A 15,214-nucleotide genomic window follows, 5' to 3' on the forward strand; every position below is an offset into this window, starting at 1 on the left:
AATATTTAGTTTGAAACTGACATTTAAATGAATAATATAGTGAAAGAATAACAACCATTTTTTCCTCTTACATCAGGGTAATTAACCCAAATGCTAATTGTAAATGCAGCTGATTGTTTGATCAAAACGAACAAGACAAACTTTGAACAGGAGCTACTAGAGAGGACAAAGATATTTAACATCTAGAATCACATTTAAAAAAACAACAACTACAAACTGTTTAAGCTAAGCGCCTGCAGTGCATGTATATATGTTTGTATATCAYGTCCACTTTCCTTTAATAGAATGTGATCGTTCACCAGTTTCAGGAGCTGCCGGCAGCCTATTTTAGGCTCATCAGTGTTATCTGAGACTCAAGCTTACTCTGGGCATCGTGATGTTTTTTACACCAGCTTAGAGCTGCGTGCTTCCAGCAGCCGGGTTCCTTCACACGCAGCAGCTCATTAATTCGTTTCATCTCAGGAACACCAGAGGTATGTCCCGACACGCTGGCCCCGACCATAATGAGGCCACTTTAACCCCGAGCTGAGGGAAGCAGTCAGCCAGGCGGATATCTTCTGAAAGTAGGTCAGAATATGGAGAAGAGGCCCAACAATTAAAACGTGAATAAGCAATAAATTCCAATGAAAGTTTGCATTCATTTGTAGAGAAACTGAGCTATGGGAGAGAATTAGGGCGGCTGGGGAAAAAAACCCTGATTTTTATTTTCTCAAAACTCTGTCTTTAATCTCTGAATTCTGACTTTATTTCATCTCAGAATTAACTATTTTTAGGAATTTAAACTAAATTCTGACTTAGAATTTATTTATTTTTTCTTCAAATTTACTTTTTTCTTAATTTTAAACTCACAATTCTGACACTTTTCTCAAAATTCTGTCTTTAATCTCTGAATTCTGACTTTTCCCCCTCAAATTTAACTATTTWAAAAAAATTAAACTCAGAATTTTGACGTTTTTCCAAATTGACTTTTTTCTTAGAAATTTAAACTAATAATTCTGACTTTAAACCCAGAGTTAAAGTMAGAATTTTYCTTCAGTGGCACTAATGCTCTTCCATACAACTCGCCCTGTTTCCTTCACATCCTAAACAGCCGGCGGGATTCGGTCCGGTGTGATTGTGGCACTAAAGCCTTGCCTGACAGCTCTGAGCGAMCATCACGCTTCACCTAATTTGTCAGATTTTTTTTTTCTTCCTTTTGTAAACAYGCTCTCATCACTCGGATGGCGGTTGATGGGATGTTTTCTGCTGCATGCCAGTAGCTGTTCTTACTTGTGTTTGGGATGTTGGCAAACAGAGTATGAAGTGTAACGTAGTAAGAAATAAATTACACACATGACATCGGGCATATCCTATATCTGCAGCTGCAGCAGGTGAAAGTTTCCAGTATTCATTTGGTAGTGGTGGATTTAGACAAAGCCCACACTGACAACTTAAAATGCAAAATTATGCCAAATAATTTCTGGGACATTTATTAGTAGTATGAGTTAGAATTGTACACGAGCCCAAGTGCATTCAATCAAAGCAGGTTGGGAGAGCTAATCCGCAACTTTAGATGATCTCTGACTCGCGTCTCATTACATACAAACCTGCACCAACTGCCAAATATGGTAGTTTGTGCACTTCAGCTAATGCGCTTATAGCAGAGCTGACTTTTCATTTAGCATGTTTGCTAACTTTGAAAACATTTAGTCTCTTAGCTTCACATTAGTTAATTTTTCCAGATAATTTGTTGTGAATTTTCAGCTGACTAAAGTTCCACATCTGTGTTGATGTTTTGGTTATAAAGTATCAAGGATTCTTTAAGTAGTTAGACATTTATGGTCATCTCAGTGATTAGCACATTTCAGTTAATCCACCAATGGGCTAATGGCATGGCTAATTTTTCAGCTCGCATGCTAGTGTTTTGGCTAACTTTGTAATTAGCAGTGGGGCCACATTTCAGATATTATGCTAATAGTAAAGCTAATGTTTTGTTTAACATTTGGCTAATTTTGAAAACATTTAGCCTTTTAGTGTTCTATTTTTTGCAGATATATTTTCAGTTGAATTAAGTTCCATATCTTTGAAGTCTGTTAATTCTTAAGCAGTTACAAATTATCCCAGTGGTGGGCACAGTTTAGCTAATCTGCTAATATTGGAGTWAATTTTTGCTTTCTTTCAGAAAGTTGGTGCACTTAGCTTCCCTAAAATGTATTTTTCTGGATAAACATTAAACACCAATTTACTTTTCTGTGTTGTAAACTGTTTCAGCTGAATAAAATTTGGCTTGTGTGTTGATGTTTTGATTGTAAAGTGTCATGAATTGTTCAAGCAATTAATCTTGCTAATCTTAGTGGTAGGCACGCTTCCGCTCACCCACTAATGTGCTAATGCCAGAGCTAATTTTTCTTTTAGCATTTTTACTAACTAACATTTAGTGCACTTGGCTCCCCTGAAATAAATTTTTCCAGCCAAATTTTAAAGTGCTAATTTACTTGTATTGTTTTGTAAACTTTCAATAGATTAAAGTTTGACATTTGTGTTGAAGTTTTGGTTATAAAATGTCAAGAATTCTTCAAGTATCTTGAGATGGGTGAATATTGTTTACATCTACTAAAAATAGAMAAATACAAGCTAAATGGTAAATGTTAAGTGTCACACCAGGTTTAGAGAAAGGATTTTTTAAAGCAAATTCTTCATTTTCAAACTTCTACATGTGAAATGCAGCTGATCCATTCCTCATTTGACTATTTTGGGACTGAAATGTGATCCTATATTTTGCCATTTGATATCTTTAAACTTGTCTGTGTGTTCATTAGACATGAAACTGAATGACTGGAACAAAATAAAGCAAGTAATCTGGAYTTTTGATGTCTTGGTGAAGCTGAATATTTATGCCTGAAGAGCARCTTGTGACAGAAGCATTCACAACTGTCTCCTCAGTCATTTCAGTGTCAGACACAGAGACTCCTTTGGTCAAAAATAACGCCAAAGAAAAGCATTTTTGTGTAATGGAAGCTCTTCTTTCGTTTGTACGTCTGGTATAAGTTTTCTTCTGTCTTCCTGCTTCCGAACGGCATGTTGATCATCGTGGTTGTCACTTGTTCAATGAGTTTCTCAGCTTTTTATGTTTCCTAAGGCATGTCTCCTGGACTGTAACGAACTGCCGTGTTGAAAAGTACTCCATGTCCAGACATCAATCAGGGAGGTAGAAGAAGGATGGAAATGGTACAAATGTTAGAGGTGGAGAGTCGAGCAGATATCCAAGAACTGAGTTCCAGTAACGGGAAAGACAGCGGATACTTGAAAACCATTAAATTAGTCAACTTAAAATCAATGATTTCTCTGTGATGTGGATATTTGACCTAAACATTGACATGAATGATTGCTCATTTGGGCAATGATGGATCACTAACCCTGTCATACACATTAACTTKCAGCATTCTTTCTGGTTAAAGTGAGTTTTCGATGGGAAAACAACCTGCCTCTAGCCAGCTCCAGTCTGAAGATCAAGTGCTCAAGAAGTTCTCAGGTGTCAGTTTCAGATTTATGCCTTACTTCAGCCTTTTATAGAGATTTGATATTCCAGAAGTTATTTGTCACGTCTTTCCAAGCACCCAAAATAAATTGCTTGCTGTCTGGCAAAGGGAGGGTCGAGTCTCAGTTTTGGTTGTGACAACCTGTCATGTCATCGTGAGTGCTGTCGCTCCTGCTGCTCTTGCTCTCCAGAGCCAGCAGTGATCTCAGCTCTGAGAGTTTCCTCTCCCAATGGATCCCAAAGGTGCCTGCTGTTTGGACTCTGCATGGAGCAAAAACTCTTGATTCACATCGTCTGGGCTCAGAAGTGACTTTTGCGATGTATTTGGAGAACTCTGAGCAGGGGAAAGTTGGTGGAGAGGGGGAGCTTCCTGCTGGAGCGATTCTCTCTGGACAATGTGTCGTTTCTAAAGTAACAGGAGTTGCAGGTTTGAGCAGCTCTTCAAAGGGAAGTGAGCTGGACATAAAGGCCCTTGTGGGATACACAGAGCAGAGTGTCAGCGGAGGAATGGACCCTCCTCCTTTTTGCAACATGAATGCACCGCAGACTCAACTCTGCAAGGATTGTGAAGGACCTGCTGAGAGCTTTGAGGAATATTCTTCAAGCAATGGGCATTTTGAACCGGACGGTGCCCTTGAAGACACTGAGTGTGCAGGGTTAAGCCAACTATATCATGAATGTCCTCAACACTGTGAGTGTTTTAAAGCTTGCAAGTCCTCTGAGCATTGTGCTAATCATAGCTTAGCCTCTAAAAGTAGCCTTTGCTGTGAACACTGCCCAGAACACCTCCTATTATTTCAGCAATGTAAGCCCTCTGATCAACAGTCGGACTCTTCTGATTATGAGCCAGATGAATCGGAAGTGAACTCTGACAGTTTTGGAGAGTCCGAAATGCCTGGTTTTGTGTCCGAGTGCACAGAAAACCTGAAGCTGCCTCTGGATCATCAGTGTGAGGACTCTGACTCGGAACAGGACAGATCAACTGAGGATTCGGAGCAGAACTTCACCCAAAACATCTCTGACTCCATGGACTCTTTAACTTGTGCTGCTAACTTCTCTGAATACGATGAAAGTCAGGACAATGACTGTGATGAAGAGGAGGAGAGCTACGATCATAACGAGATGGAGGTCACTGATGAAGAGTCCACGTTGTCAGAGGACACACCTGGTGACCCCTGTGAAAGTGACGGAGCAGAGGAAAACATTGAGCAAACCTCTACAGGCGATGCCTCTGAAGATGTTGACGAGTTGCATGGAGACGATTCAGAGGACGAGTCAAGTCAACATGGCAACTTTGAATCCTGCGCCGAGGAAGACCTGTCCTCCGACGACTCAAAATCCTTCAAGACTTGTCTTGACAACAGTTTTCCTTCTGATCCCTGCTCAGATTCATCCGAGGAATCCGACAAAGCAGCTCAGGATGATTCAAGTGACGAGCCGATGCAGTGGGAATCCTTCGAAGAGAATGAAGCAGAAAAACAACCGAGCGTCGAGAAGAGTAGCGAGGAGGAGGATAAAAAGAAAACTTCTGCCGTTGACACAGTTATTGAGGACTACTTTGATTTATTTGATAGAGCAGACTGCTCTGGACAGGCATTTGCACAAAAGCAGAATTACATCTCCTGTTTTGATGGGGGCGACGTTCACCATCACCTCCATCTTGAACAGGAAGCTCTGAAACAAAGCATCAAAACTGCTCACAAAGAGGAGACTACAGAGGCGATCAAAGAACAGGAGAAAGATGTGCGTACTGAAGAAGCAACTGAAATAAACACCCAAGAAAAGGATGAACGTTGTGAAGATTCAGAGGAGGAAGACCTGAACCAGAGAGACTCCGGATCTTGTGGTTTAGAGAACTGGACCCTAAAATCAGAATCGAGTTCAACAAAAGATGAAGTTGAAGATAATGAGCCATTTGGTCTTTATCCAGAGTACTACCAGGACTCTGAAGATGATGAAATGTATTATGATGATGAAGCCTGGGGATACGATGGGCAAATTTCTGATGATTACGACGAAGAACCCGAGTACTACCTGGACTCCTTCAGAGCGGAGAGCACGTTTGCACCGTGTGCCCAAGAAATCTCTGTGGAGGGAGATGTTTGTGAAGACAAAGACTCTGTTGGTGAAGACACTGACTCAGAAGGTGAAGTTAAGTCCAAACCCCTCACTGAGACGACCTCTGATTTTAAAGACGATAAGAATCCAGATGCTGAACCGGATGGCTTCTCTGCGTYKTCAGAGATGGAGCCTTATTGGACACTCACCGACGAAGAGCAAGCCAGAGAGCGTTTTCCTGCAGGTGTTGAGGATTACTATGCATATCAGATTAGAAGCATTCAGTCTTCAGATGCACAACCCTTGACCAGATTTATTCTGGACAGCAGGTCTTCTGATGGAAAAGCTGATGATGATGAAGGACCGGAGGATGTCGAGGAGTCATCAACCGTGTTAGGAATTAATGTCCTTGAATTAACCCATAAAGAGCAAAGTCTAGAACCTGAAAATGAGCTGCAGGGAATCTCAGACCTTGCACCTCATCTGGGTGTCATTCATAACGTTGCTTCAAAACATGAGGCCACAGCAAGCCGGGATTCAGAGGAAGAGCAGAGTGACGATGAATCCGTAGAGAACTGTGAATGTGAATACTGCATCCCACTGACACAGCAGGTAAAATATGTGTCATATTTACTACTTTTTAGATCCTCTGATAAACCCAGAGTCATTTAAGACGGAGTGTCAGCATCGGTATCCTGCTCCACATGGTCATTAGGGTCACATACAACCTGTTTGGTCATACCAGTTTGTTTTTAGCATGAGGAATCCAGAGTCACTGAGCACTTGTTGAAGGACAAGATATGATGTTGTGATACTGACATTCTGTATCAACATGGCAGCAGCTGCCGCATCAAGTCTCTTGTAACCACTCACAGAAACACCACAACACATCTAAGGCTGTTAAGTACCTGAAACGGCTCATCGGGAGCCGTTTCAAGTTGCATAGTTCAAAATATRAAGCAATAATTTGGGTTATTTAGCTTAGAAAAAAATTAGGGTTMATTTTTCAAAGTCRTATTTTCACCAAGTTCAGTCATTTATAAACGTCAGTTTCAAAATAAATAYTTATTTAGYAAGCCAAGTATTTAGTTTGAAACTAAATATTTAGTTTCAAACTAAATACTTGGTGTGAAGCTAGTTGGCAAGCTAAATATTTGGTTTTAAGCTAAATATTTAATTAGCAAGCTAAATATTTGATTTGAAGTAAAATAATGTAGTTAGCAAGTCAAATGTTTAGTTTGAAACTAAATATTTAGTTGGCAAACAAATAGTGGGAAGCTAGTTGGCAAGCTAAATCTTTGGTTTTGAGCTAAATATTTAATTAGCAAGTCAAATAYTTAGTTTGAACCCAAGTATTAGTTTAGAAAACCACATAGTTTAAAACTAGTTGACTAGCTAAATATTTGCCATGAAGGTAAATATTTAGGTGGAAATCCAAATATTTAGCTTGAACCAGATTTAGCTTTACAAACTAAACCTAGAGCCAGCTTTTATTTTGAAAGTCCGCTTACCGGCTTATAGCTCAACATAAGCTCTGAGCTAAAGCTAAGTATTTAGTCTGGAGTTAGTTAACTTATTCACTAAATATTTAAGTAGGTAAAATATTTAGTTTGAAACTGACAATTATAAACGAGATGATGTTCTATAATTTTTTTTTCTGTTAAGCTAATAAGATTGTTGTTAATTTTTCTCTACGTAACGTCACAAACGGCACTCCGTATCAGGAGGCTTGGTTGCTGCTTTTCATGTTCAAAGTCAAACTCTTACCGTTTCCCATGTTTGAGCTTCAGGCGCCAAAGCTCTGCTTGTCTGCAGGTTCCAGTGAAACCACTGCTCTCCCAGTCGGCATCAGACGATCCAGCTAAGATCTGTGTCGTCATTGATTTGGATGAAACTCTGGTGCACAGTTCATTTAAGGTAAGCTGCCCGGCGGGAGCCTCTTTCTCAGTCAGGCTGACAGCAGATATTACAGTCAATGGAATTGACAGACTCTGAACTGTTAGTTGGCAATAAAGTTAATTCTGAAATAGTTTCGTTTACGCTGAATGCCATAAGTTGCTCTGAACATCCTAGGCAAACGCAGCGGGGCGCTCTTCATGTGATTCCACTAAACGTTTCATTTAAGATGAAGAASTTRGCGCTGCCAGACAGAAAAACAGAGACTGACCAACATTTCCAATGTGCTCTGCATCGCAGCTGCTTTTCTGACTGCATTTAAAACTGATGCCTTTCATAACAAATACATTTCTATTCACACATTTTTTTCATTTGTACGGTTTTCCTCATATTTAATTTTTGACCTTTTTTAGATGAAAAATATACAAAACTATTCAGATTCTTTGATTTCTCACAACAAAAATTCCCAGAAATAGTTTGGTCTTTAAATTTGAATGAGACATTTTACACATAAATACCACTGATTACCTCATGTTTTTACAWTGGTAATTAAAATGGATGTGTTTTATACATTTYGATTCTTTTAGTGGCTGCAGTGGGCGGAAGAAGCTAATGCTAACATGGTAAATCATGCAGTAAGCGGCGCGTGCGTCCTCCCTCTGGTCACAGGCTGACCTTACAGATKGTCACTGTGCAGACAAGATTATTCTCTTAACTCCATGTTTTATATAAAACTGATACTAAAACTCAGTATTGGCTTCATCACACATCACTGAGAGAGAAGTTCTTAACATTTGTCCCCAGAGTCGCAAACGTAAAATATGGATTTAAATGCAAAACTGCAAAATTAAATGAATGAAATCGGTTAAAGTAACAAATAAACTGTTAAAAATTTACTGATGGGTATTTTTCCTTTTGAACCTTCATTAAAAGAACCAMAGACAACGTATATGAATTTTATGACCAAGCTTTTGCAMAAGGAGAAGACTCAGCAARCTGCTCCTCCAAGCCGTTCAYTGAGCGTCTGAAGAMCTTTGGTTACAGCTTGTCTTTTATTATCAAGCAGAAACAGGGAGGATAGCTAAAGAAGACAACAGAGATAATTTATTACTGCACMCAGGCAGTTTCTAAGATAGGGAGTATTCCGGTTTATAAGGAGGCACCTGTGAAAACGTAATTTAAGGCCTGAGAAACACACAGTTAACTGTTTCACATGAAGACAAACAGGCAGATGGGGCCTCCAGGTCACACAGAAGAAAGAGAACACTTTAAACTGAACATTAGACTGAATATGAACTAAAGTAATAACAAAATGATTATACCAAAAAATCTCTAACATTTACCTATATACAGCTGAAACAAAATGAAATATTAGAAAACTAAAATAAATGAAAAAATGTGTTCCACTGGCAGATTATTTTATGTATAGGAAATAAAAAGTCTAATTTTAAATTAAATGATCTGCCAATGATTTTCAAATCATTAGTAAGAAGTTATTAAATCAAGATCCCATATCTTGCAAATTAGTTTTGTATTTTATGAAGTGTCATAAGAAAATGGACCAAAAATACTTTTGTTTTTGCAGTGTGTAAGAAAAATTGTAAAATTATCTACAGAAAATACAAATAAGTCTGCAAATACTTTATAACATTTTAAATAAGACAAAAYTAACATGTTAATGTTTACTGACTAGTGAAATGACCAGAGGAAGTGATGAGTTGTGCTCGGTGTGCAGCTCTTGGTTCGCGCTGCCGGGTAGATCAGTTTCCGTTTCGCTGCTCCTTCCTAAGAGGAGCCGGTGGAGAGGAGTTCACACGTCTGTCTGCAGAAACCAGAGGCTGGTTAGGTAAGCSTGAGCTGAACCGCGGCGGCCATGTTGGAAATGACGACTACCTGACTCACGTGTCGATGCGTCTCTGGYTGGCGGGATTTCTACCATCCTGAAAATCAGTTCAGATGAAAAGACGTAAAGGAGAACRTYATAGTCATTAAACTCAGGGACTCTGCATACGGAAGACCATTTCTGCCATGAAATAACGGTCCAATAGGAAGCCGTAATTATGAGTTTTCAATTAGTAATTAAGTTTTAAAGTTATATTTACCAGGATCAAAGTTATGCTTTTTGAAAGACTTTTCATTTTTCAGGTAYRACTTTAAAAACAGAAAAATGACTTAAAAACTTTAGTTGACTTTTATTCTCATAATTGACTTTAAAACTCAAATTTATGATAAAATTCAGAAATGTATTTTATTTTCAATTAACTTTACTCATATTTATGACTTTAAAAGTCACATTTATGACTTTTATTCTCATAATTATTACTTTTATTATTGTATTTATGACTTTAAAACTCAGAAATATCACACTGGAGCTTAAAATTCTGACTTTTATTCTCATTATTCTGACTTTGAAAATTGCAATGACTTAAAGAAAAGCATCTGATCCTGTGGCATCCACACCTTAAGTTGTTATAATAACCTGATGCTGCACTGTGCACACTCTCTGTCAGCGCTGATGAAGATTCTCTCACCTCAGCATGCTGATCGCTTRGAGTTTTAGATGTGTGGCTAAATAATGTCTGAAATTATGATTGATGCATTTATAAAATACATCTTCAAGTTTCATYAATGATTAACTTTATTTGGAAAAGAATTTATCAACTGAGTAGAGAAGCGTTAACGTGGTTTTATGCAGATTGTCTTTAATAACCCACTGTTGACACTTTTCACCGTTACAGAACCATAACCGTAATTCAACAACAATAATAAATGTGATGCCAGAAAGAAAATAGTTGCTGATATTTTAAAACTACTAGAGAAAATGAACAAAATATGTAATTTTTACTTGCTTCTATTTCATTTGGCTCATATATTTTAACATTTGGCCAACATGACACAACAATAAATGGTATTACACCAAATATAGTTTATTTTTTATTACTTTTTTTTATGACATTAACTATTTCTAATTAATTCAGACTGGCAGCTTTCAGTATTAATTTGTTTTATGTCTGTTTTTCATGTTTTTTAGGAAAATTTGCTGCCGAACCATTTAAAGCAGAACTTGATCTAACAGGGTATCCAATATGCAAACTAATTAAATTACATCACAGCGTCGCCACTCGAGCCCCGCGCCTTATATAGCTCCTCTTCCAGTGATTCAACATCCGAGATGCATAATTCAGATGCTGAGAGTTCACCCAGTAAATCATTTTATTTTTTTTAGCTTCGCCTCCTTGTATCTCTGATGTTTTACTAATTGAATATYACGACTCAAATGGGTTTTTAAAGTTGTAACTGATATGTTTCTTGTCTGTTTTCTGTCTCCACAGCCTTTGAACAATGCAGACTTTATCATTCCAGTGGAAATTGAAGGGATTGTTCACCAGGTAGGAACTTRAATCATTTCATTATGGATGAACAATTTGAGTTTAAAAATCCTTAAAATGGATTTTGATTTGGCTCCGATTTGAATGCAAACCTCCTACTTTTCCTAAATAATGGGGTGAATCGTGGCTTTGCCAGCTGCTTYCGAAGCTGCTGCTCCCTGCAGAGCTGAAGCTCTTTATATTGATGGCTCCCGGCTGCAGGTTCCTATTTCAGGCCCGATAAAATAAGGAGAGCCTGCTAGGCTTCTCAGAAATACCCGCCATCAATCTCAATCTGTATCACATCTTATCCCCAGATCAGCCTGACATGCTATAGCTGCTAGCCGCGATTAGCTCTTCTAGCTGACTGAGGCTTTACTTTCCAAAGAACAACAAAATTCAACCTGTAAAGTTTTGGGTAGCAACTAGTTACCTGAGTAATGAAAAATTACTTCAGTGAATGCTTTTTATTTTTTCTGGATACTAACTGTGATTAACTTCACTTTTAAAATATATATATTTTTTACATCTTTGTTAAAACTGTTGCCATGTTTAATATGAGACAGATAATCTGTGAAAACGTCGATCTCCCAGAGCTGCTACTGAAGAAATGCACCAAAACAACCAATCAGAGCCAGGAGGCAGGTCTTAGCGCTGTCAATCATGCTCATATATTTGCTACTAAACGTGTTGATGGTGGAGAGATGGCTTACCGTTAAAGGAAATCTGCTTATCTGCCATCATCTGTGGCTATGCTAACTAGCATTAGCATTCTAGCTGCAGCCTAGCAGAAAGAAATCATCACACAGAGATGATTTACAGCGGTAAGACCCGCCTCCTGGCTCTGATTGGTTGTTTCTAGATTCTCTCATTCTGCACAGGGTGACAGTTTCAGCAAATATGAAAACAGAATATTTTTTATAAAAATGAAATACAGCAGCTTTAATGAAGAAAAATCTTGTTTTGACCAAAAATTCACCAAACACACCTACAGTTTGTTAAAATTTTATAAGTTGGAAAAGGAACTGATTTGTAAAAAAATTATTATGCCTGATTTTTGTTATTTTATAATTATATTAATTTTGATTTTGCATATAACTTTACATTTTGCCATTTTTAAATACCATATGATTGTTTTTACCAGTTAAAGCTGGGTAGCCTCAACACCGAATACGTTTGTACTCTTGAGTACTTTCTTGGGTATTTTTTTTTACTGAAACAGTTTAAATCTGTTGAAGTAGTGGTACTTTTAAAGGCCTGGGTCTGTTTCAAGTACTCCAGGATCGGCTTGTAAAAGTGGGGAAAGCCTATTCTGGATGACTTGGTTCAGAAACATGGCTGCCAGCATCTTACAGTTAAATAAGGAAATTCATTTAGAAGAATAACACAATTTCTATAAAATTACAACTTTATCTTCCTTCTACAGTTGAGTTTGTTTCCAGTGACTCTTACATTTCTGTGTCCATCAGGTTCATGTGCTGAAGAGGCCGCATGTTGACGAGTTCCTCCAGAGGATGGGAGAAATGTTTGAGTGTGTTTTATTCACCGCGAGTTTATCCAAGGTTTGCTTCCCTAAATCTTCTTAGGTCGTTGTCCTGCTGGCTTGTAACATCTCAGGACCTTTCACCTAAATTCATCTTTGCTTTTACAGTTTAGCTCAAGGTTTAAAATCTTAAATACTATCATAGTTTTGAGCCATATATATAAATATTGAATTATGAAGTGGTAAAGACAGCATTGATGAACTGTTGCTGTTCACAGCACAGAGGCTGTTTAACAGGGAACTTATTAATAAATATGTTTCTTATTTGGACCAGAGGAAAAAGTACAGAGTTTATTTCACCAAAGATCTTCTGTCTTTCACCAGGAACTAAGCACCAATGGGTGTTTGTGAGCACAAAGTCATTTTCCAGCTGTTTTTACTTTTTGTCATTTGTTGATGTCACATTGAAACAAAACCCACTTAATTAGAGCAGCTACTTGGTTTCAGCTGGAAATGATTTGTTTCCTATGCCTGAGTAAAAAAATGACAGGATTTCATTTGCTAATGCAACATGTAGCATTAGCTTGATGTGGCTATAACTAACCACATATTTAGTTATAGAGTTTGACTGACATGACAAACCTGTTTAGGATCCACATTAACATGCAGCAGCTAAACTCCAAAGAAGTAAAACACAGATTGATTATGTGGAGAAAAGTGAGACCGTCACACCAGTACATGGCTTTATGTATAAAGTATTCAGGTGACACGGCTGTTGGGAGGAACGTGTGAGCTTTGGGATAAAAAGGCTCAGCAAATATGAGGAAATGTATCATCAATATGAATGCAAACAGGAAGTAAACACCCAAATCAGTGCAACCATGGATGTTTGTGAGCATAAAGTTTATCAGATCAACATCCGCTCACTTAGCTTGGATGGTTGGCCTTAGCTAGCATTAGCTTGAAGTCACATTTTAGAACCAGAAATATTGAGAGAATTAACTAGATTGACTTGGAGAGAGTGACATCACAATCCGCGTCCTCAGAAAAACGTTTCAGCATCTACATTACCGTAGAGCAGCTAATCCTCTGTAGCTCCAAGATTTATGTGGAGAAAAGYGAGTCTCGCTCACCAGCACATGACTTTATATATAAAGTATTCAGGTGACACAGCCGTTGGGAAGAACAAGTAAGCATTGGATATGAGCAAATATGACATCAACCTGAGCGCTGCTGCCAGAGTTCTGGTGTGCTAAACTATCATTTTCTGCCTCGTTTCCTCCAGTATGCAGATCCTGTGTCCGACCTGTTGGATAAAGGCGGAGCCTTCCAGAGCCGCCTCTTTCGGGAGGCGTGCGTTTACCACAAAGGGAACTACGTTAAAGACCTGAGCCGCTTGGGCAGAGACCTGAACAGAGTGATCATCATAGACAACTCCCCCGCTTCCTACATCTTCCATCCAGACAATGCAGTACGCTGCTCCGGTGACTAAATGCCTAAAGTCTGAACTTTATTTCCCACTAAAATCACGGTTTTAAACCTCCAGGTTCCCGTCGTGTCCTGGTTTGACGACATGTCAGACACCGAGCTTCTCGACCTCATCCCCTTCTTTGAGAGGCTCAGCAAAGTGGACGACATCTACGGCATTCTGAGGAAGAAGAAGGCTTCGAGTTAACCGATGTTCGGGTACGGAGAGCCACCAGCGACTGTCGATTCGGGGCCACGGAGGCTGGCGAGCCGCAGGCTCCATCGCGCTTCCCACTACAAGGACCACGCTTTAAAAAACAACAACAACGCGCATTTAATCTCACAGCGTGTTGGATAAATCCACCAGCTATCATCGGAATGCTTCATGGACTTACCATAGCCTCTGTAGATAACTGGAGAGCAGAGTGTGTGTGTGTGTGTGTTACATGACAGCTGTGACCTTTGTAACTAGATTGTGTGAACAGTTGCGCAGTCCTCTACAAATAGTCCTGGACAAATGAACCACCATTACTCATTTTAATGTCAGTATAATGTAGCATTTGTACAACAGAATTATTAACACGATCACACAGAAAATAAGGCGTCGACGTAATCGCCTTACTAAAAATAACTCTGGGGAGCTGCAGGCGTGAAGTAAACCTTAAACATTCAATACATCTGGATACAAATGTTGATGATTGTTACTTTTGTATATAGAGACTAAAATGTTTTATGATGTTTGAAAAGATATGCACAAAATGTGCAATGCTTGAAAATAAAAAATAATGCTCATTATGCTAAAACCCTGTTTAAATTGCCTGTTCAATACATGTGCTTAAGAAAATCACACCACTAAATCCCACTTTGACCCAGGAGAGAAGATTTTTAATAATTCAGCGATTATTGTAACAAAAATGAATCTTTAAGGTGACAGTTTAGCTTTATTAGCTATCAGTTTGATTAGCTGTTAGCTGTTAGCGTTCTCATTTCTCAATGATTCTCCACTTCTGTCTGCAGCAGGTAAGATACTGACGACTTCACACATGCTGCTGTTTAATACGCTTGAACCTCTGAGCTATTTTATGAAAGAAGATGTTTCTGATTTATGATTAACTAACTCAGTCTAGAATCAGTTTGTGTAAATGTAATTGAACTGTTTTTAGTTTAAAAAAAACAAATGTGACATCCTGTCAAAGAACTTGCATGTTAAAATACTTTTTTACTATTTAGGAAATGCTTGCTTTGATGTGAAGAAACTGACAAATGAGTTATGCTAATGAACACAAACGGGTTTGAAAAGAGAAAATTTAATGTTTTAACTTAAATAATTTAAAAGGCATTTTTAAAATGGAATCTATTACGAGTATCTTTCCATGTCATCATTATTGCACTGTTTACTTTTTGTCATTTTGACAAAAATGACAA

The 15,214-nt window shown here is 38.3% G+C and overlaps 1 protein-coding gene across 1 annotated transcript; it reads left to right on the forward strand.

Moving 5' to 3' along the window:
- Nucleotides 1–3,636: 3,636 nt before the first annotated feature.
- Nucleotides 3,637–14,658, forward strand: LOC103461890 (uncharacterized). Its single transcript, XM_008404280.2, has 6 exons — nt 3,637–6,187; nt 7,391–7,492; nt 10,804–10,860; nt 12,309–12,401; nt 13,608–13,793; nt 13,869–14,658. The coding sequence occupies exons 1-6, from the start codon at nt 3,836–3,838 to the stop codon at nt 13,995–13,997; spliced, it is 2,919 nt and encodes a 972-aa protein (XP_008402502.1). The 5' UTR covers nt 3,637–3,835; the 3' UTR covers nt 13,998–14,658.
- Nucleotides 14,659–15,214: the final 556 nt, after the last annotated feature.

The sequence above is a fragment of the Poecilia reticulata genome, linkage group LG2 (assembly GCF_000633615.1).
Source record: "Poecilia reticulata strain Guanapo linkage group LG2, Guppy_female_1.0+MT, whole genome shotgun sequence".
Classification (NCBI taxonomy): domain Eukaryota; kingdom Metazoa; phylum Chordata; class Actinopteri; order Cyprinodontiformes; family Poeciliidae; genus Poecilia; species Poecilia reticulata.